The sequence below is a fragment of the Phyllostomus hastatus genome, unplaced genomic scaffold, assembly GCF_019186645.2.
Source record: "Phyllostomus hastatus isolate PE091 unplaced genomic scaffold, TTU_PhHast_1.1 phas_contig_137, whole genome shotgun sequence".
Classification (NCBI taxonomy): Eukaryota; Metazoa; Chordata; class Mammalia; order Chiroptera; family Phyllostomidae; genus Phyllostomus; species Phyllostomus hastatus.
Genome location: NW_025333583.1, coordinates 16,405,807 through 16,426,568, shown reverse-complemented (window position 1 = coordinate 16,426,568; position 20,762 = coordinate 16,405,807). Strand labels below are relative to the sequence as shown.

The 20,762-nt window shown below is 42.8% G+C and overlaps 1 protein-coding gene across 4 annotated transcripts in view; it reads right to left on the bottom strand.

Annotated features, from left to right (window-relative positions):
* The window catches only part of PLEKHM3 (pleckstrin homology domain containing M3), a 171,636-nt gene that overhangs the window by 48,276 nt on the left and 102,598 nt on the right, over positions 1-20,762 (bottom strand). The window contains exon 7 of one of the 4 annotated variants that reach the window (XM_045852150.1): positions 5,105-5,265. The exons of 2 other annotated variants lie outside the window; for them this stretch is intronic. In XM_045852150.1, coding sequence (XP_045708106.1) covers positions 5,230-5,265 — 36 coding nt within the window. In that variant the 3' untranslated portion in view covers positions 5,105-5,229. Of the gene's footprint in view, positions 1-5,104; positions 5,266-9,551; positions 9,607-20,762 lie in introns of those variants that run through there. One more of the 4 variants, XM_045852145.1, reaches the window with a different exon arrangement.

The following is a 20,762-nucleotide window of genomic DNA, read 5'->3' as shown; positions in this document are numbered from 1 at the left end:
GCCATTTCTGCATTTGGATGGGAAGTGCTTCCGTAGGTCAGACGGCCTGTACGGCGCTCGGCAGAGAGCTGCCTCCCTGGAGAACGACTATGACCCTCCCGTGCACATGGCACTCAGTGCAGACCTCAGCAGAGTCTTGAAAAGCCCAGAGATCCAAAGATCCCTCCAAGCATCACACAAGAAGAATCATCACAGAGTCTTGAAGGAGAATCCACTGAAAAACCAGAGAATCACGTTGAAGCTAAACCCACGTGCAAAGACCATGTGCTGGAACACCATTCTTCTCCAGGCCAAGAACCACAAGCTCCAGGTGGGTAAAGCAGCAGCAGCACTAGAAGCCAAATCAGATGAGAAGGGGACTCCAGGCAAGAAGCCTGGAAGAGAGGAAAGAAGGATGTTGGCATTACAGACCAGAAACCTTTGGTGGGGAAAAAGGGCTACAGCCACCAAGACACCAGCAGCCGAGAAGCAGCCCACAGAAAAGAAACCCACCAGAGAAGAAAAGAAGCCTGCAGCACACACTGAACTTTGTTTATTCCATAAAGGTCAAATCACTGTCGACAGCTAGTTTTTAAATAAAAACCTGATCAAAGGTAGTGAGAAACATGAAAAAGGAATTGAATCATTATATAGTACACCTGAAACTAGTATAATGTTAGATGTCAATTATACCTCAATTTAAAAGGTCATTCACAGAGATTCAAAGATGATAACTTTTTAAAAACTAAAATGGGATAGTGAGAGTGGAGAGGGAAGAAAAGTTTGGGTGGTAACACTGAAGAGCATGTTGGTGATTATGTGTATAAGGTTTGTGACGGAGTTAACTCTGTTTTGATACTCGACTGCAAACAGCGTGGAAGGCTCAAGCCTGGGCAGGCTGACAGGAAGCCCGAGTGTTCCCCCGTTAGCACCTGCAGGAGATTCAAACCACCCAGACTCCTGCGGGATCCCCACCTGCAGGGGTCCCCACCCAGAACTCCCACCCCAACCACAATAACGGCCCAAGCTGGTCAGCTTCCCTGGTTCTCGCCACCCACTCAGGACCTGCTCGAAGCCCCCTGCTCATCCCAGAGACCTGGATCATGTAAGTAATAAAGCTTTTGTACCTTCAGAAAAGTCCTGTACTTTGGAATGCTGAATAATGAATACAGCTTGTCACTTTAAAATAAATATTTAACTTGCTTTTAAAAACCCAGTGACAGCTCTATAAAAATGGCTTTAGAAATATACACATGTAATTTCCATATGCATATATGCGAGCATTATAAAAATGTAGAAAAGCCTTCAGTTTTTAGTTTTATATGACTTGTGCTTTCACTTGTCCCCACACTGTTTATTTTCACAAAAGTTCTTGAAAGTTTGCCTATCAGTGACCATGTTGTGACTGCCTCGGACCCGACGCTTGTATCCAAGGAGACCTGTATGTCTAATCAGAATGTTTCCTGACGTAGGGGGTTTTAGGATTTGGAAGGCAACATTGCCCCAATTAGAATGACTTATAAGATATGCAGAGTGTCAACAGCCATATCTAATGCCAGGAAATTTAAGGTGGTTTTGTTGACATAATTATCACTGAATTCTAGACATTTAATCTTATCTCTTTAAATACCTAACTGGGAGTTAGTAAGTAAGTAATTAGTTAGAATGCACGTTGCATTTTCTACGAATCTCACTTCAATGTTTTAAACGCCCCTTCCCAGCTCTGCTGGGTCAGGGTTCTCTCCTCCCTGCCCTATCCCAAGTGACCTACCCTCACTGGCTCCACCCCCAGAAGCACATTATTTGATTTTCATCACCTGGTTGGTCTGGAAATTCCAACAGTTTCAGATTGTTTTGTCAACAGAAGAAACAGTACTGGTATCAGATCTTTAAAAACCCATTCCCCATCTATTCAAAGGTCACAGTGATGTCACATCACCCAGGGCACTGTGCAGAGGAAGTATGTTGCCCAATCTGAATGTTTTTAACCACTTAGCTTGGTGTTCATCCAAAGAAAAGTCAGTGAACTGACTGACCTGCCTTGGACTTGGCCTTAAGAAAGAAACAAAAACTGTGGTTTTACAACAGGAGGACATTCAAACATAATCAAAGAGAAAAGCGTTTTTAACAGTATGCCCACCTGTGTGTGACATGTTCTGAGGTTTGGTAAAATCTAAATGGAAAAGAGCCCCACAAAAGGAAGCCTAGTAAACACCCAGCTTTCCCGGTGGGCTGAGGACAGAGGAGAATCTGTGACCTGGTCCAGTGTCCAGCATCCTTCTCTGTGCCACCCCAATGCCCTGCTTTTCTCTGTTCTAGCATTTTGGCACCTTTGGGCCAAAAGAGACTCTCATCTAGATTGATTCGCTACTGCTGGGAGCTCTAGCAAAGGGAAAACTTTCCAACAAGTCAGAATTTTGTGTGAGTTGTAGAGGTCTTTCCGTCTTCTTTGGGCTCCCTGTCTTTCAGGCACACGGCTAACTGAAAAGGATATTCATCTTACAGATAAATAAACCGAGACACGAAAAGATTAAGGGTCCTGCTTCATGGTCGGGTTGCCAATATACACGGACATCAAGGCTAGAGTTTGAACCCAGGACATCTGATTTCAGTGTTCAGTCCTTCCCACTCCCCCTCAATTCCTCTCAAGTCCCATGCTGTCACTCCTGGCTCAAATGCCACTTGGTTTCAAAGGCATTTTTTACCTCTCCACCCATTTGCTCCCTCTTCCTCTGCCTCCTTCCACAGGTATAAACAGGTCACTAATTAAGGAGGAATGGCTCTTGCTGCATTTCTATCCTAGACCTTTCCAAGTGCATTTGACCTTTCTATTAAAAAAGCTGAAAGTGAATATTTGTGGAATATTCCTACTGCAAGCCCTAGAACCAAACATTTAAATTGCAACTTTGTCCAAGAAAAATGGCAAATCTTTGACCAGATCGGGCTATGGTCTAATGGCATGAATGCAGAAGGCAAATGGAGAAGTCACTGCCAGTTAAACACCACATGTACTTTAGCAGAACCTCCAGGGGATGCGTGAATCATGCGCTCCGGGGACATGTGCAATTCCTAAAGGATGAGCTAGCCAGCTCTCCAAACTTGAGGACAATGGAGGGTGACTTCTGTGGGCAGCCCAAAAGGCCATACTGGGCAATTTTGAAAATGATCTTGAAAAGTGTTTTATTATTGGAATAGCTAACATTCTTGTTGATTATGCAGAATAAAAAAGCACCAAAGCATTTGAACATTTGGTACACGTTCCACTCCTTCTGTACTGCAGAGTGAATATTAATGCGCAATCTGTAAAGTCTCACGAGTTGACAGGAAGTGACTGGCTCTGCCACTGCCTCCTGACAAGATCGGGCAGCATTTGGTTGTGATCATTCAATCATGCTCGTATTTAAGTTGGTTAAATGAGTTACTTAATTCTTTGGCTTATTATTTTTGCATATATTGAAACTACATATGCATAGTTTCAAGTCCCAGGCTAAAAAGTGTCATTGTTGAGAAAAAAGTACAAATATCCAACTTGGAACAGCACAATTATTTAAATAATTTAAAAACTAAATTGGGCTGACAAGGTGATTTCAAAGTTGATTTGGAAGAATAAAAGAGCAGGCATAAGTAAGACAATTTTTAAAGTATACTTTATTGGCTGTGTTATTAAAGTTGTCCCAATTTTTTTCCCTTTGCCCCCCCTCTGCCTGGTGCCCCACTTCCCTCCAGCAATCCCCCCCTTAGTTCATGTCCACAGGTCGTGCATGTAAGTTCTTTGGCTTCTCCATTTCCTATATTATTCTGAACTTCCCCCTGTCTATTTCGTACCTACCAATTATGCTTCTTATTCCCTGTACATTTTTCCCCAGTCTCCCCACTGATAACCCTCCATGTGATCGCCATACCTATGATTCTGTTCTTGTTCTAGTTGTTTGCTTAGTTAGTTTGTTTTTTAGATGCAGTTGTTGATAATTGTGAGTTAGTTGTCATTTTAATGTTCATAGTTTTGATCTTCCTCTTTTTCTTAAATAATTCTCTTTAACATTTCATATAATAAAGTTTTGGTGATGATGAACTCCTTTAGCTTTACCTCATCTGGGAAGCACTTTGTCTGCCTTTCCATTCTAAATAATAGCTTTGCTGGATACAGTAATTTCGGATGTAGGTCCTTGCTTTCATGACTTTGAATACTTCTTTCCAGCCCCTTCTTGCCTGCAAGGTTTCTTTTGAGAAATCAGATGACAGTATTATGGAAACTCCTTTGTAGGTAACTCTCTCCTTTTCTCTTGCTGTTTTTAAGATTCTCTCTTTATTTTTAATCTTTGGCATTTTAATTATGATGTGTCTTGGTGTGGTCCTCTTTGGATCCAACTTGTTTGGGACTCTCTGTGCTTCCTGGACTTGTATGGCAATTTCCTTCATCAGCTTAGGGAAGTTTTCCTTCATAATTTTTTAAAAATAAGTTTTCAGTTTCTTGCTCTTCCTCTTCTCCTCTGGCATCCCTATGATTCGGATGTTGGCACTTTTGGAGATGTCCCAGAATTGTCTTATACTCTCCTTGTTGTTTTTTTAATTCTTGTTTCTTCATTCTGTTCTGGTTGAATGTTTATTTCTTTATGTTCCAAATTGTTGATTTGAACCCCAGCTTCCTTCTCTTCACTGTTGGTTCCCTGTGAATTTTTCTTTAATTCACTTAGTGTAACTTTCATTTCCTTCCTTACGTATTTACCATACTCAGCAAGGTCTCTGAGCATCCTGATTACCAGTGTTTTGAACTCTGCTTCTGGTAGGTTGGCTATCTCCATTTCGTTTCATTCTTTTTCTGGCGTTTTGTTCTATTCTTTCATCTGGGCCATGTTTCTTTGTCTTCTCAATTTGGCAGCCTCCCTATATTTGTTTCTGTGTATCAGGTAGAGCTGCTTTGACTCCCTGCCTTAGTGTACCTCTTATATTATATGGGGTGGAGCCTTAGGTATTTGCCAGGGTGGGGCAACCCACTTCACTGCTTTGTGCTCTGTGTGTGGGGAGGGGCTGGAGAGGTGACAGTGCTGCTACCTGGTTTCTGGAGGCTTGCTCAGCCCTGGAATGGGAGGCCGCGGTGGGTTCCGTGGAGGATTTGGCAGCAGCATCTGGGGCCGAGGTTGCAGCCAGGTTGGGGTCTGTGCTGAAGCCACAGGGCTCAGGGAGGCAAGGCCGAGGACAAGGAGTGGATCCCCATCACCAAGTTGGGCCGCCTGGTCAAGGACATGAAGATCAAGTCTCTGAAGGAGATCTACCTCTTCTCCCCACCTGTCAAGGAATCTGAGATCATTGACTTTTTCTTGGAGACATCCCTCAGGGACAAGGTTTTGAAGGTTATGCCCATGCAAAAGCAAACACATGCTGGCCAAAGTCCCAGTTCAAGGCATTTGTTGCCATGGGGAACTACAGTGGACATGTTGGTCTTGGTGTTAAGTGCTCAGAGGAAGTAGCCACTGCCATCCATGGAGTTATCATCCTGGCCAAGCTCTCTACTGTCCCTGTGAAGCAAGGCTATCGGGGAACAAGACTGGCAAGTCCCATACTGTCCCTTGCAAGGTGGCCGGCCGGTGAGAGTCTGTGCTGGTGCGCCTCATCCCTGACCCCCGGGCACTGGAATCATCTCAACCCCTGTGCCCAAGAAGCTGCTGCTGATGGCTGGTATTACAACCGCTCCTCCCTAGCCGGGGGCTGCATTGCTACCCTGGGCAACTGAGCCAAGGCTAAGCTAAGAGATGGTGCCTTTGATACCATCGATACCATCTCTTAATGCCTACAGCTGTTTCGCCCCTGACCCCTGGGAAAATACCGTATGCACCAAGTCTCCCTACAGGACTTCACTGAGCATCACATACAGACCCTCCCCAGGGTTCCTGTGCAGTGGATCGGGCTCTAGCTGCGTCGCCACATGATTTTATACAAGGGAAATAGTGAATTAAGCCTTTCTTTTTTTAAAGAAAAAGTAGAGTGAAATGATTGCTTAGCCACTTGGGGGAAAGAATCAAACTATATTCTCACCTTATACCATGAACTAAAATAAATCCCAGAAGTTTATTATTAAATGTATAAAATGAACTGATTTAAAAAAGACAAGAAAATGCAAAATATCACTTATCTGATCTGAGTGTGGGGAAAGGCTTTGCAGGTTTTAAAGCCACAGGAAAATATCACATAAGAAAAAAAACAAATAGATCTGAACACATAAAAGTTTTAGAATTCTGTTTATCAAAAAACATGACATATAAAAACCAAGGGCAGACAATGAAACTAGGGAAAATATCACACATAAAGCGTTGATAGTCTAAAATTTAAGGAACTCATGAGCCAACTGAAAAGACAGCCTTCACTCAAAAAGGGGAATAAAATTTATAAATTAATAAAATAGTAGGAGTAAAGCATATTAAAAATGTTTTGCCTCACAAATAATAAATCATCAAACAATAATGAGAAATCTTTTTTTTTGCCTCTAAAACTACCCACACTGTGTGTTTTTTAAATGACAGTGGCTAGCAGTCCAGTGTTACGAGGGAAAACTTTCTTAAACTGTTGGTGGGTGTGAATATAGTGAATCATATCCAGAGCTTTTAAAAAATTTCAAATCCTCTGACTACGGTAGTTCCTCTTCTGAGTTTATCTTAACCAGAAAATAAATTTTGTATAAGGATGCATATTATCATAGGATTTACAACATAAAATCAAAAACCTCTAAATGCCCAACAAAAAGATGGTATTTACAGCCGATGAGATCTTGTCCAGGAATTCAGAATAGCTAGTACTTCTGAAGATTATTTAATACATTAAAAAGGTAAGATTAAAAATGTGTATATTGTGGAGAACGGGCTATGTTTTATGCCTGCAGATGCACAGGACAAACCAGCCGATGTCTATGTAAATGGTAGTTGTGGTGGTGGTGAATAGTAATAATAGAGGTACAATGGCAACTAACACTAGCCGGGCGGCGACCTGATTCAACCCTCCCATGGTCATTACAAGGATCTTCCTACCCGGGTTTTACAGGCGAGGACGCCGGGCAGTGGAGCTGGACCACAACCTCAGGTCCACCGAGGCTTGGGAACTGAACCTCTTTCCCATGCTGCCTGATGACTATTTTCTTTTCAGCAATTTTCTGTACTTCCCTGGTTCTCTACAGTGAGCATACATTTACAATCTCGGGGGGAAAAAAAGCACAGAACTTTTTAAAAAGTGACTTGGGGTCAAGAAGCCCTGTGACGGCCTGTGGTAGGGTCCGCTCGCTCTTCCCCTCGGCTGTGGGTGGTTCTTCCGTTCCCCTTCCCGCTCTCCCACTCTCTCCAGTGTAAGCCGTGGGGCCGCCCGCCCGGCCTGCTGAGGGAGGGAAGCCCCCGTGCGTGGCGGCGCCGTCCGATGGCTGAGGGCCAGTCTGGCCGACTCATTTTTCTTTCCTCTGCCTCCCTCTTATTTCCTTCCCTCCTGCAGACCCTTAGGCTTTCTAGCACCCACTGGGAATAAGCCTGGTTCAAGGCTCTGGTTTAACAAAACAAAACAGGGCATCCTGGGGTTAACGCTGGGCTGGCCTTTCACAGTTCTATGATTAAATTGCATTTTTCAGTGGTTCTGTCTTTAAACTCAAACCCTTTTAAAGAGAAATTTAAGGAGAGCAAAACATAGGAAACAGTGCCAAATGCCAATAACATATTTTAGTCGTTTGGGGAACGGGCAGCCTTAGAAACCACAAATTCCCACTTATGCAAGGGCTACTTGAGCGTTTTTCTTTATTGCTTAGTGACAGAAGCCTGGCTGCAGACCATGGTCAGGGCTGTTCTCCCTTGTTTTCTTTCTCTGTCTCTGAAAACAGTTATACAAGGTCTGAGTTGTCACAGTGAGAGTTGGCTAATCAAACAACAAAAATCATTTTCTACTGGTGATGTGGCTCGTTCGGCTAAGAGGCAGATATCCAAGCCTGTGTCTCGGTACCCGCCATACCTGCTCAACAGGCTCAGTCACACGGGGCCGTGCACTCTAAACCTGGGGAGCGCCACACGTGCGACTTCACCCCCAGGTGGCAAGGCTTTGGTGCCATGCACTCAGCTAGCTATTCTGTGTCCTTTCTCTCAAAGACAGTGTCTGAAAGGGGCAGGTAAGATGTGGGTATTCTTTTGTGACTGTGCATCCCAAAGCCATGGCTAACACAATAGAAAGTGGAAACGATCCTGGAGAGCTTTTTTTCTGGAGCCTTAGATCTATTCTGTCAGGGATTATAAGCCCAAACATCAGAGTCCAATGATGAGGCTCTTCTTCTCAGCCCCCCACCATCACTAAGGCATGGCCAAGCGGTCCCAGGGCATGAACTAATAAACTGTGTCATACTGTCAACAAATAAATTGGAAATAAGGTGCCAGTGAGCTCAGGTTTTCATAGCCACTCCTGAAATTACTGGCACTGAACTACTCCCACTTCAGGATAAGTAGATGGCAGTCAAAATGAAAAAAAAAAACACCTCTACATATTGAGTACTAGCATTTTAGTGGTAAGTGTGTGTAAGGTGGAGAGACCAACTGTAGGCCAGAGATACAGTTCTGCAATGAAGCAGCTCACATTAATCTGAGTTAGCAATCAACTAATGTGGGTGCAAGAGATTAATTTTATTCCCTAAAGGTTAAAGTAAACTGACTTGGTGAAAAACTGCAAACAGGAAACCTAGAGAAAATAAGAACTATAGAAGACCTGGAAAAGAGGCAGATATCCTTAACAACCTACTAGCAAACTGAATCTAGAAACCTATAGGAAGAATTATTACACACTACAACCAATTGGGAATTTATTCCAAGAATGCAAGGTTGGTTTAACATCTGAAAATCGAGCAGTGTAATAGACCACATTAATAGAATGAAGGACAGAAACCCCATGATTATCTCAATAGATGCAGAAAAAGCATTTGACAAAATCCAACACTTCTCTGTGATAAAAAGTACTCACTAAATTAAGAAGGTAACTTCCTGAACCTGGCACAAGCTATTATGAAAAAACCAGTTAACACAACATACTTAAGGTGACAGACTAAATGTTTTCCCCACTAATATCAGGAACAGACTAGATATCTGCTCTCACCACATCTATCCAACATTGTACTGGAGGTTCTAGCCAGGTCAAGTATGCAAAAAAAGAGAAAACTCCGGATTAGAAAGGAAGAAGTAAAACCATTGCTAGTCTCAGATGGCAAGATCTGGAATGTAGAAAAGCTGGAAACATTTTGCTGACATGAAAGTCAGAAAACTTTTTAAAAAAATAATCTCTGAACAAGACTTTGTAACTATATTCTCATGTTGCTTGGAAAGTCGGACTGACACTGTCCAGTTCAGAGCTATGAAAACACTCATAGGCATCCCATTCCAAATAAGCTAAAAAGGTGGTGACAAAGCATATAATAAACTCCTTATTTTCAACCTAAAGAAAGAAGTGCATTTTTGTGAATAGCTATTAATTTCCTTTCCCCTAACTACTAAATACATGCTATTTGGGTACATACTGAAAATATGTTTAAAGACTATTGGTGAGTAGGATGCCAAACAGTTGCCTACCTGGTGTCTACTTACTTCATCTGGCCCCGCCTCCTGCAAGTTCTCTGGGTCGTGGCTACTCTCAAGAAAAGAAAAATGGCATTAGTCTGATAGGACTATTCCAGATCCCCTTGTACTCCATGTGGACATGGGGCATAGAGTCAGACTAGAAACAAGTCATTGCTATCTGTTGTTGAAACTGAGGCCATTGGGTAGATGAAAATGAGAACTTTTAAAGCACAAAGGAAAGCCCTGTAAGAGACAAGGCTACTCAAATATCTTAAACATTAGTGAAAATAAAAGTTCCACGCAACCCAGTAATATCCGCTGAGTGTGTGGAGCGACCCAGGTGCTTGGGAATGTCTAGGTTGGAGGGCTCTCTAGTTTCTACTTCCTTTCATAGAATAGTGACTATGGCAATGAAATTGTTACTCTGGGTTTGCTGGCCTTGAACTTGCCAGATCTTCAGTGCTAACTCAGACATATCCTGATAAACCACCTTAAAACTTGGAGTCTTTGAACTTTGCTTCTTGCTTGTGCTTTGGTCCTACAGCTAGCCCTTCCAACCCTAGTCTTCTTGACATTGGACATTTGGAGCCTCCTGCTCCCCCTTTTATAAATATTTCTGCATCTCCACATGGCCTCTTTCCAGGCCAACTCTTAAATTTTATGTAAAACAATGCTGGTCAAAGCAACGAAGAACTGAAAAATGACCTTTTACAATCTTCTTAAATATGTCCAAGATTTTGTCTTCTCTATTCTCCAGAGTCCCAGTAACAATGGCAGCAACATTAAAAAAAAAAGGTAAGTATTTAAGTGTTTCTAAAATTGTGCTCTGAACTTTCCATATTGTAATGAAATAAACATATCGTAGCAAGTGTAAGTAGGTGTTCCAACGAACTGGTTGTAATCACTACTTATTTCACAGACACCTTGTCTTTCAAAAATTATTTCATTAATAATTAACATGGCAGTCCTGATAGGAAAACTGTAAACTTAGAGAACAGACGTAAGAGAATTTCACAAGCAGGAACTCTTTAATAATTTCCCTGAAGAAGATGCTTGAATGTACTTCAGAAAGAAAGACTGGCATGACTCCACAGCACCCTTCCTGAAGCAGCCACGACTGCTAAGCAACCGAGAGGCCTCGTCCGTGGAGAGAGAGGGACTAGCAATGACATCCACATTTCATGTTTTCTGGGTCAGTACAACTCTTCAAAGGTTTTACAGTTTTTAACTTTGCCAAATAAGGACACTAGAACCAAAATCTATTATCTAGCATCATCATTCCACAAGAAAGGAAGGAGATTTTAATACCTAAAAAGTAGAAAGAGTATGCTTTCAGGGGGAAAAAAAAAGGATATTTTAAATGGAATATATGTGGTGTTATTGAAAATTCACCACATTGTATTACTTTTCTCCCTTCTATATGACCTGGTGAAAACTCCATCCCAGATGAGCCCTCAGCCCACGGAGGGAAGCTGGGAATGTTTGTGATAACAGAGAACAGGGAGCTTATTGTTCTCGCCAAAACCATTGCTTTAAAGTGAGTTTCAACGTAGAAGAATGAGGACAGTGTTTCCCGAACTTCGGTTACATGAAAACACCTTCGCAAGCATCACAGCTGCATTTCACCTGTGTTGTTATTTACTCAATTCCAACTGAGTCATTTGTTTACTTAAATACGTTTATTTAAACGTGGAAGTCTTACATGAATATCGTTAAGTGGAAAGCCAGTATCTCTTCCCACAATGTCAGGATAACACAACTGCGGGAAGGCCCTGAGCCTGCAGCCGACTCTCTGCAGAAAAGGAAGATTAGCAGGTGTTAGGGGTTCAAGTCAGAGCAATACCAGGACGCAACTTTCTGTTGGATTTAACCTGAAGCACAGAAAGAGGATTGAAGGGAAAAACTTTCTCATTATGTAATTAAGTGTCATTTAATGCCATGACCATGCGCTGCCTAAAAGCATCTCTTGTATAGACTAATGCCATTTTGGTAGCCATTTATGGAATCAGAGGTGTCCTCAAATAGGAATTAAGAGTGCTGGCTAAACCAGCCTCCTTGAGTTCAGATTCTGGGACTTCTCCATGTACCAGCTGGTGACCGTTGGCAAGTTATTTACCTTCTCTGTGTAAGGTTTTTATCTACGAGATGGGGGTAACAGTAACACCCACTTCACAGGCTGCTTGTGAGAATCAAATGAGTAGATATATGTAAAGCTCTTAGAACTGTAAGCCACATACCAAGAGCTCAAAAATGTTAGTTACACTTATTATTTCATACTTGGAGGAACCCAAGAGGTCCACACTTCACGTTAGACTACACCAAGCATACAGCAATGCAGTAACACGTTTCTGGAAAGAACTTATAGCTAGGGAATAAGAATGACAATTCCTTGGGTAATTTGAATTAAAATGAATGACTTGGTCCACATGCATATAAGGCAATTTATTGTTCATTTGGTTTAAGTTTTCTTCTATGCTCCAGTTACTTGGTCAAGGGCGAGTCTGAATGATGTATTTTTGTTTTTAAGGCACAGTGCAATGCCTTCGACATAAAAAGGTCACACCGTAGACAACGGCTTTCACAATCTTAACTGCAAGTCACTCTTTAGATAAATAAGGCCATCCAAATACATTAGGTTTTAAATTATGAAATCAATGTCCCCTCTGTTTAGAGTCAACAACAGAATTAATGTCAGGTTCAACCCTCAGAGTGGCTACATATGTTATGATTTAATTCTTATTATGAAATACAGTAAGGGAGGACTTATCACTAAACCATCAGATAAATAAGCTAACATCAAAAAGCAATGGTTCTAGGGGGCTCCTGAGATGGATTAGTTGGTCTTGAACAAGAAAGACGTACATTAACATATCCTAAGCTGCTGCCTTTCATGTGTCATCCCTTTTGTCCCTGGAACTATATTTAGCACAGAGAGAACAACAGCGCTGCCAGGGCAGTCAAGTAGAAAGAGAGGGTATTAATTTAGTAGGTCTTGGTCAAGGTTAGGGCAAGAGATAGTGGACAAGTACATATTGAATTTATTAAAATATAAGATAAGGTCACACTGGAAACTTACAGCAGTCTCAAGACCCTACGTCGAGTCCACCTTGACAGTGGCCTGATTGACAAAGATTGGCGTTTTTAAAATATCTGGTCTTCTTCAGTCCCTTCAATCCATTCACTTTAGGACGGTTTCTTCCAGCCCTACGACGTGCTTCTTGGTAACACCTTTATCGCCTTCCTCTCCTCCCTTTTTCTTTTGTTGGTTCTTCCTCCACCAGGTTGAGCACCCCAGCTTTCCCTTTTTGCTGTCAGGGCCCCCCATTTGTAACTTGCCTACCTTTTCCCCATAGACCTCTTCATTGCTAGGCTTGTCCTCTTCTGATTAGGCCAAGTTCTCGTCCCTATTCGCTTTGCTCTTTCAGGCAGGTCTTGCAACTCTTCTATTGAATTTTGCATCAAACATTAACTATTCTTCTTAAAAATGTTACCTGTCCTTTCCTACTTCTTCCTCCCACACTGTTGTCAAGGACATTAAAAAAATATTCCTCCACTCTACCCTTATTAAGTCTATAACCAATAGAATGTTCCGGATCCTGAAAGTGGAATTTGGTCACACCTTTCATTTGCCTTTGCACTTTTCCCCAGGACTTGCTTCTTTTAGAAGGCTTACCGGGAGTACTTTAAGAGACCAAAAGAGCTGAATAAGGTCAGAGGCAATGCAGTGAACTCTCCTTTCCCCTTCCTTCACCGAGTTTGCCTCTGGCCTGGGTATCTAATCAACAGGAGTACCGGAGGTTGGTGTTCAATAAACATTAACTACTAGCAGTGGCTCTGGCTTTTAGTGAGCTCTACACCCTACCTATAAATGGCCTCTATGTTCTAGGGTAACTTAACTCTTCTGGATCTGTCTGATGACTTTACAGTGACCTGAAGGGGTCATTTGTGAAGGTATAGTAGTGTCCTAGAAATGTCACTTTACCACCAAAGTAAGGAGCAAAATCTCATACATTAACAGGGAGTCTGCAGCACCTGTGGCACTGCTCCAGGGGCTGGGGACGTGGGTGAACAACTCAGACCAGGCCCCACTCTCCTGAAGCAACAGCTTCTGAGAGTATTTAAAGGCCAAGGAAAGCGATCGCAGTCACACTGGTCAAGAAAACCAGGCTGAAACCATCCTATTAAGGAAGAAGGAGATCGATTCGTTGGTGGATGGGGCACTATGCTAACCAATGCTCCACCTCCCTGAACTAGGATACACATTTAAGAGTGGGCAGAAGGTTTTAAAAAAATCCTAACCCAACCCAAAAGATAATGGGAATCATCTGTGCTGCTCTCATGTGCAAACCTATAATTTATGGAAAGATGGGAAAGAGAAAGTCCCCGAGGAGGCCTAGCCAAGTTTTGTGGTGAAAATTCAACTGTACTCCAAGCTCAGACTGGAAGAGGTGGGGGTGGAGAGGAGCAAGAAGCCACAGTAAAAATAACACATCTTGAGGCAGCCAGCTCCCTCTCTTCCCCCGGGTTCCAAGGCCGTTCCTGGGCCAATGCCTTCCTCCCTTCCTCCTGCTCACCCCCCAGCCCAGTACTCCCCCATTCACAGGTTATTACTTTTTCCTCTTTGTTTTTCATTCATTATGTAAGAATCTCAGACTGTCTGTAGTACTCATAATTCCTGTCACAAGGCAGTGCCAGCAGTATAAATTACAGGGCATCCTCGGAAGCAGGTAGTTAAGATCAAGTGAGAATGTGTGCTTTATAAAATAAAAGGGAGTTACTGGGGAATTTTCAAATTATGGAAAGGGGACCATTTCCTTAAATACATGACTGGATATTACATATATTTGCATTGTTTGTCACTCTTTGTATACACATGTAATTTACTACCAAGAATATGCTATCAGATCTGATAACAGAAAAGACCATCACTCTTAAGGGCAATGTTCCTTAGCGATGACACCCCCACCAAACTGATTTTTGAGTTTCAGCTCTATATCATAATGATTACATATTGTACTTTTTGCTTCTTCTATTGGGTTATCGTCACTCAGCTTTATAGGGGGTATGCCTTTTAAAGGGTATGGTTACTAGTAAGTCAACTATTGTTTTCAAAGTATTTTTAATTGCCAGTATCAGTGATTGCCGGGCCATTTGAACAAGCATTTTAATTATACATTTTAATACTTTGCTAATATACTTCAATAAAACTTCAACATATATTTTATTCATTTCTTTATCAGCCATATAAGGTAAATTATTATCCATGTCAGAGATGGAGACATTGAGGCCATCTAAACTAGAAAAGATGGGTGGTAGTGGTAGGAATAGGATGTGAAATAAATGTCAAATTGTCCAGGCAGGAAATCCCCTTTGTGACATTTCTGAGTTTCTAATGCCTGTTAAGGTGCTCTTGCTATTCATAAACAGCTTTAACTGCTGGTCAGAAAAAAAATAGAAGGAAAGCACCTGTGTTCACAGGGTGTATGATAAAGCCGTATGGACAGGGCCATAAATTCGCGGCACCTTGTTAATATGACCGCGAGGGACTTTCCACAGCGGTGCTCACAGAGCACTCACTGTATGTCAGGCATTCTTTTAAGCACTTCACATACTTGTAACAACCTCATAACCTTGCGGGGTATGTACTTCATCCCTGGTTCACAGATAAGGAAACTGAGGCACAGTTTAAGTAACTTTCTCAAGGTCGTAAGGGATGCAGCCAAAATGCAAACCCAGGCTGTGTGGCTCTAGACGTTATGCCCTCAACCACTGGGCTAACCTGCCTTTCAGAGGGTGTGCTGTAGCTAAACAACACACTGCGGTTAATTAAAGGTTTACTGGAAAGTCAGTTGTTTGAACTCAGGACCAAACAGTCCTAAAGAAAAAACAAGAGATAAATGTTGCTGAGGACTTCAGTTCACAAGTGCTCACTTATGCAATAACAGAGCTTGAATTAACAGCCTCTTTTGAGTTCATTCTCGTCCTTGCCTTCCTCTTCCTGTAATTGACACATCCATTTACCTCATACTTACCAGGCACTGCCTCTTGCCCAGGCTCTGTTCTTAGTAGTGGGGACCAGGACGAATAAGATAAGACTTGCATTCAAGTTTGAATCTTTCCATCTTATCTTAGGTTAAATCTTTCCACCTTATTCAAGGTTGAATCTGCTCCAACCTTATGGAGCAGGCCCAAGAGCGAGGTAACACAGGTGCATTTTATTTCGGGAATGGGTCAACAGTCTTGGCGAGAACAATAAAGTTGTCCCCTTTCTGCTTCCAGCCAAGGAACTGAGCTCACCCCACTAGGAGGGCTTTTTCAGCACACTGCCCACATAGAATGTCTCACGCATATTTCGAACTCACAGCATCACAGTACGTAACAGCTAGCACTTAAATACTTGAAAGGCTGTAAAATATAGTCTGTAAGTAAAGGAGTGCTGGTAATTTCCTGCAGTGCCCACAATCACTTTTAAGATGACAGTATTCTTTCTTTTTATTGTGGTAAATGTACATAAAATTTACCATTTTCACCATATTTAGGTATATCTCATAATCACTTTTGGTTACACTTCGATAACTTTTCTAAATACTATGGCTTCTTTACTTCCAACCACTTCATGGGTAATAAAATTGTAATTCAAACAATAAGCTGGTTTTACCAACTAGCACGCCTGGCCATATTAGTATCTCAGAAAGACCAGCTTCTCTCCTAGACTGGGATGACTTCAATCCTTGTGGCGCCCCCTCCCTCCCCACCCTTGATAAATTCAGAAGCTACTCGGAGGTCTAAAGTTTCTTTGCCTCCCTCATCCTAAGCAGCTGAATCAACTTCTCTCTCCACCCCTTTCATTATCCCATTCCATCCACCCCATTGCCATCAGTGGGGTGGAGGCTCAGCTTATAAGTGTGCTGAAGAAAACCCCAGAAGCAAGAAACTAGAATAACTTGCTCCTGCTAACAAAACAAACCAGAAAACACAGTAGGGGCCAAGACCTCACAGTAGCTGAGTTCCAAATCCTTCCTTATCCCAAGGAGACAGACTGCCTGCCTCTCTATTCTGAGCTCAGGCAATGTGGCTTAAGCAAACTCATAGAAGGAATTCAAGCCTCAAGATCCATTTTCAGCCTTCCCCAGATCCCATGTGCCTTTTTCTCTGCACTGCATCCCGCGCAGCCAAACGTGAAAGCCCATGTAAAGACCATTGCATTTCACTCTGAAAGACCTGAACGCCCTCGCAAACTAACTCCTGGCTGAAAGTGCTGGACCCACGGAGACGGAGAAAGCAGCAGCCAGTTGGAAAACAAAAAGAGAGTTGTTATCTCCATGTTAAATTAAACTCAGATCTGCTTAATATCTTGGCCAACTTATGCCACAACTATTTTGGCCCTTTCTACCACCCAAAGTCTTTTGTGGCCAACATGCACTGCTGAGCTGCTGTTTGGTGCTGTGTGCCAGCAGGCTCCTGGGCCAAAGCGGAGTAACACCCTTCCTCCTTCGGGTTTTGGGGTAGCAGGGGAAGACTGCTAATTCCTTTTGTGACCACTGACTAAGAGCTGAGTGGCCAACAATTTGGTAAATTATATACACACCTAAAATGTCAGCTGCATCAGAGATTTTTGCTTTCTGTCCTTCCAGGAGTTGAAGGGAACCTTTTGGCTGAAGGCAATTCTAGGAGGGTTGGGTTTTCTAACCACATTCTGTAGGAGGGATATCAGCAGAACTCCAGGTACCAGGATTCTGAGTAGCGAAGAATCGTCTTGGTAAGTGTATATGCCGATAATTTGGAGCAAATGGAAAAGGAGGGGAATTAAAAATAGCCACAGTTATGAACGCAGGTGCACGTGTGCGCATGTACACCCACACACGTGAGGTAGAGAGAAGTTACCACAAAGGTCTGGTTGGGAATCTGACTAGGCATAAACACATACACACACACCAAACAGGTCAGCCCCAGCTATGAAAGTAGAATGTGCCAACTCTAGACTTTTGAAAAACAAAACAAAAAGCAAATTCATAGTATCATAAATCCATATGTAATTAGCCTGCTTTTCCTTTTGGACTAGAGATTAATATATTCTATGGGTTATCTAGTTCTTTGTTCTAGAACATTGTTGCTGTTGACAAGGACAGGTCACTCGCTGGGTTGGGTGGAATTGAACTATTCTGACCGCCACGGTGGTGGTTAAAATGGATCTGTGAAAACTGTAGGGGCTGTGGCCTACTTGGGAGAAGGTGGGCCGGTCACTTTGGCCACGTGCAGTGCTGGCTCTCTGGGGCTAGCTGTGGATGCATTTACCTGGTTCTGTTCCCTGTTCTTTCCTCCGACCACCCAGTGGAAGGACTTGGTGGGGTTTCCTCAACAGTGGGGCCCAGCCCTGCTGCCTCCTGGATCTTGGTTCCAGCTTGCCTCTAGAACAGCAGGATGCTGGGGCTGGAGGGAACCAGTATAATGTAGCGGTTCAGAGTATGTGCCCAGGAGAAGGGAATCCTTCAGCTGCTGGGCGGATTGCACAGCTGGTCCTGTTCCTTATTCCTTATGTTTTGATTAAGTCTGAAATATTTCACACTAAATGGAGGAAACAAAACAAAGGAGGGTATGTGCTACAGCAAGACAGCTTGGGTTTAAAGCCCAGATCTCCTGTGGTGGCTATTTGACTTGGGGCAAGTTCATCGCATGTGTGAAATGTGAGTAATAATAGCATCCATCTCAGAGGGCTGTAGTCAGGGTTAAACAAGGTCATCTGTGTCCATTTCAAACAGGGTCTGCCTGCAAGTTAAGCACTCAATAATAAAAGTAACCAACATTTTGGAGGCATATAACTAGTAGATATTAATATAATCATTTAGTGCAACTTATTCATTTTACAAAGATTTTAAGTACCAGAGAGATCATGTGACTTGCTAAATGATAAACTGTTGTTGTCACCTTGGGTCCTAGGTTTTGTAAATGTCCCTCTCTTTCTCCTTGCCTAAGTGATAGGAAATGACAGTGAAATAAGCAAGCCCCTTGCCTTCAGTGAGATTGTGCCTTAACTGTGGATTGAAGAAAGCAGGTGGAAAACCCTGGCTCTTTGTAGCTCCTTCTGCCTGTCTGTCAAATGATCAGTCCCAGCCCCCAGCAGGCAGTAGGAAGAGAAAGGAGAAAAAGATGAAACTCCAATTGGTAGTTTTATTACCTGCAATTGCCTATACTACTTTCTCTCTGTACCCTTGACCTCTGCTCCAGCCAAGAATCCATTCACAATACCCTTCCCTGACTCCCTTTTTTCTTCAGCTCTAAACCTTCCCTTACAATGTCCTATCCTTTCATTGTGTCAGCCCAGCACAAACACCAACTCGCAGCTCACCAGATGACCTGACTGATGCAGCAAACCCTCTCAGTGGCATATGATCTTCTGCATATTTTTATTAGCCAACTTGTGTGTGCTGGGTATTATTCTAACTGCCACTGGATAATAAGGTATTAAGAAAATAATTTATCTTCCTTTAAGGAATATGTAAAATCAAAATATTCAACTTGTTTATATAAGCTGTCTATATCATATTTGTGAAAATGGTTGAAACAGCTTTTAATGACAAAAAAGCAAATCATCAGCTGACCCTTGGCAAATACAAGTCTCAACATTCATTGGCTGGAGCCGAAGGGGCTGAGTGAGGCTCTAGCACTCCGGCCCTTGCTGTGCCCACGGCTTGGCAGCTCTGTGCAAATTGGCTGGGAAACCTCGTAAAGTCGATATAAGTAATTTAATTGCTTCTCAAGTACCAAAAGTCATGGAACCCAGGTCCTAAAGCTGGAAGCACCTGTAAAAATTGCTTAATTCAACCTTTCACCTCACAAATGAGGGAATGTAAGACTTAAGAGGTAAGATGATAAAGGTGCTTTCTATCCAAATACGACTATGATTCTCCTTTTGGGAACAGGTGTAGCTCAAAGCCAAAGCCTGAAGAAAAGCTGGTCCAAATTTGGATGTACTATATAAAATTGTCATTTACAGACGCCATGTATCTTTAACACACTGGTGAACAGGTCTGAGAATAATCCCTATGAGGGTTAAGTTAAAATCCATTAGAAAAGAAAAGGAACTGAGCTTTTATGAAGCCCCGAGAAGTGATAGGGATGGAGGTATTTTAAGAAGTAAGCTGTGCCTCCACTCCTAAGATTTAATGGAGCACATACACTCAGGGAGATGTGTGGAATTTAAGCACAATTCAACATCAGTTAATTCCAAGAGTAAAGGCCCTTCAGTCCGAGCTGCCTTCCACCTCCGCGCTAAAGGAAGCTAGAAAGCCAATTACTCTCACAGCAGGGCCTCTCCCTTACTGCAAGGGCAGAATGTACTGCAAATTCTGTGTGTGCTTTACATGCTAGTAAAACTATAATTGCAGGTGGGAAGACACACGGGTTCTCTTTGTTTCTGCCAACATTTCAGTCTGGTAAGCCCCTCCCTTCTATACCTGCAGAAATAGGGTAGACTCAGTATTTTTAAGCAGAAAAAATATTTGTGATTCTACACAATTGATGTCTTTGTGCAACCCACTGAAAGGGCATGCATTCTTCAAAGAGACAGGTGCTGAAGGTGCCTACCATTTTGGGGAAGCCAAGACCAACCTTCTGGTTCAAACTCTGAAGTCCTCTCAGAGAGACCAAAGAAGGTGGAGAGCTCCGAGGGCCACACTTGACTGCTCTAGCATAACTTTACAGAGATCTCATTGACTGGGGATGAGCTCTCCAGATCCAATTCCTCTGTGTGGCCACTGGGGGAAGGCTAGTCTAGGGTCACCTGGGGGAATGGAGGGGGTGGGAGGTGGGCCAGGGGGTAGGCGGGAGAGGGAAGTAGATGGAATGAAGCGGTAGGGGAGGAAGCTTTCCCTACCAAGGTGCTGGTCCACCTGGTTACTGCACAGCTGCTGCTACAGCAGAATCCTGTGGCCTAAACACTACTGCAGAACCTGAAGGGCACTACTGGGGTGCAGCAAGCATTGCTTTTGTGGTTACAGCTGGAGTCTAGTGTCCAGAAATGCAGAGTCTTGGTGACACAGAAGAAAGCTACTGGGAGCCATTTGTGAAGAGCCCACATCTCATAGCAGCACCAATACTAGTCTTCATACAACTAGGAAAGCTCATATCTCCTCAGCCCTATGTGTCATCTTTTTTTTATAAATGATCTATTAATTTCTATTTGCCTCTTGCCCCTCAATGGGTGTGCAACTTCTGCTGCCTTAA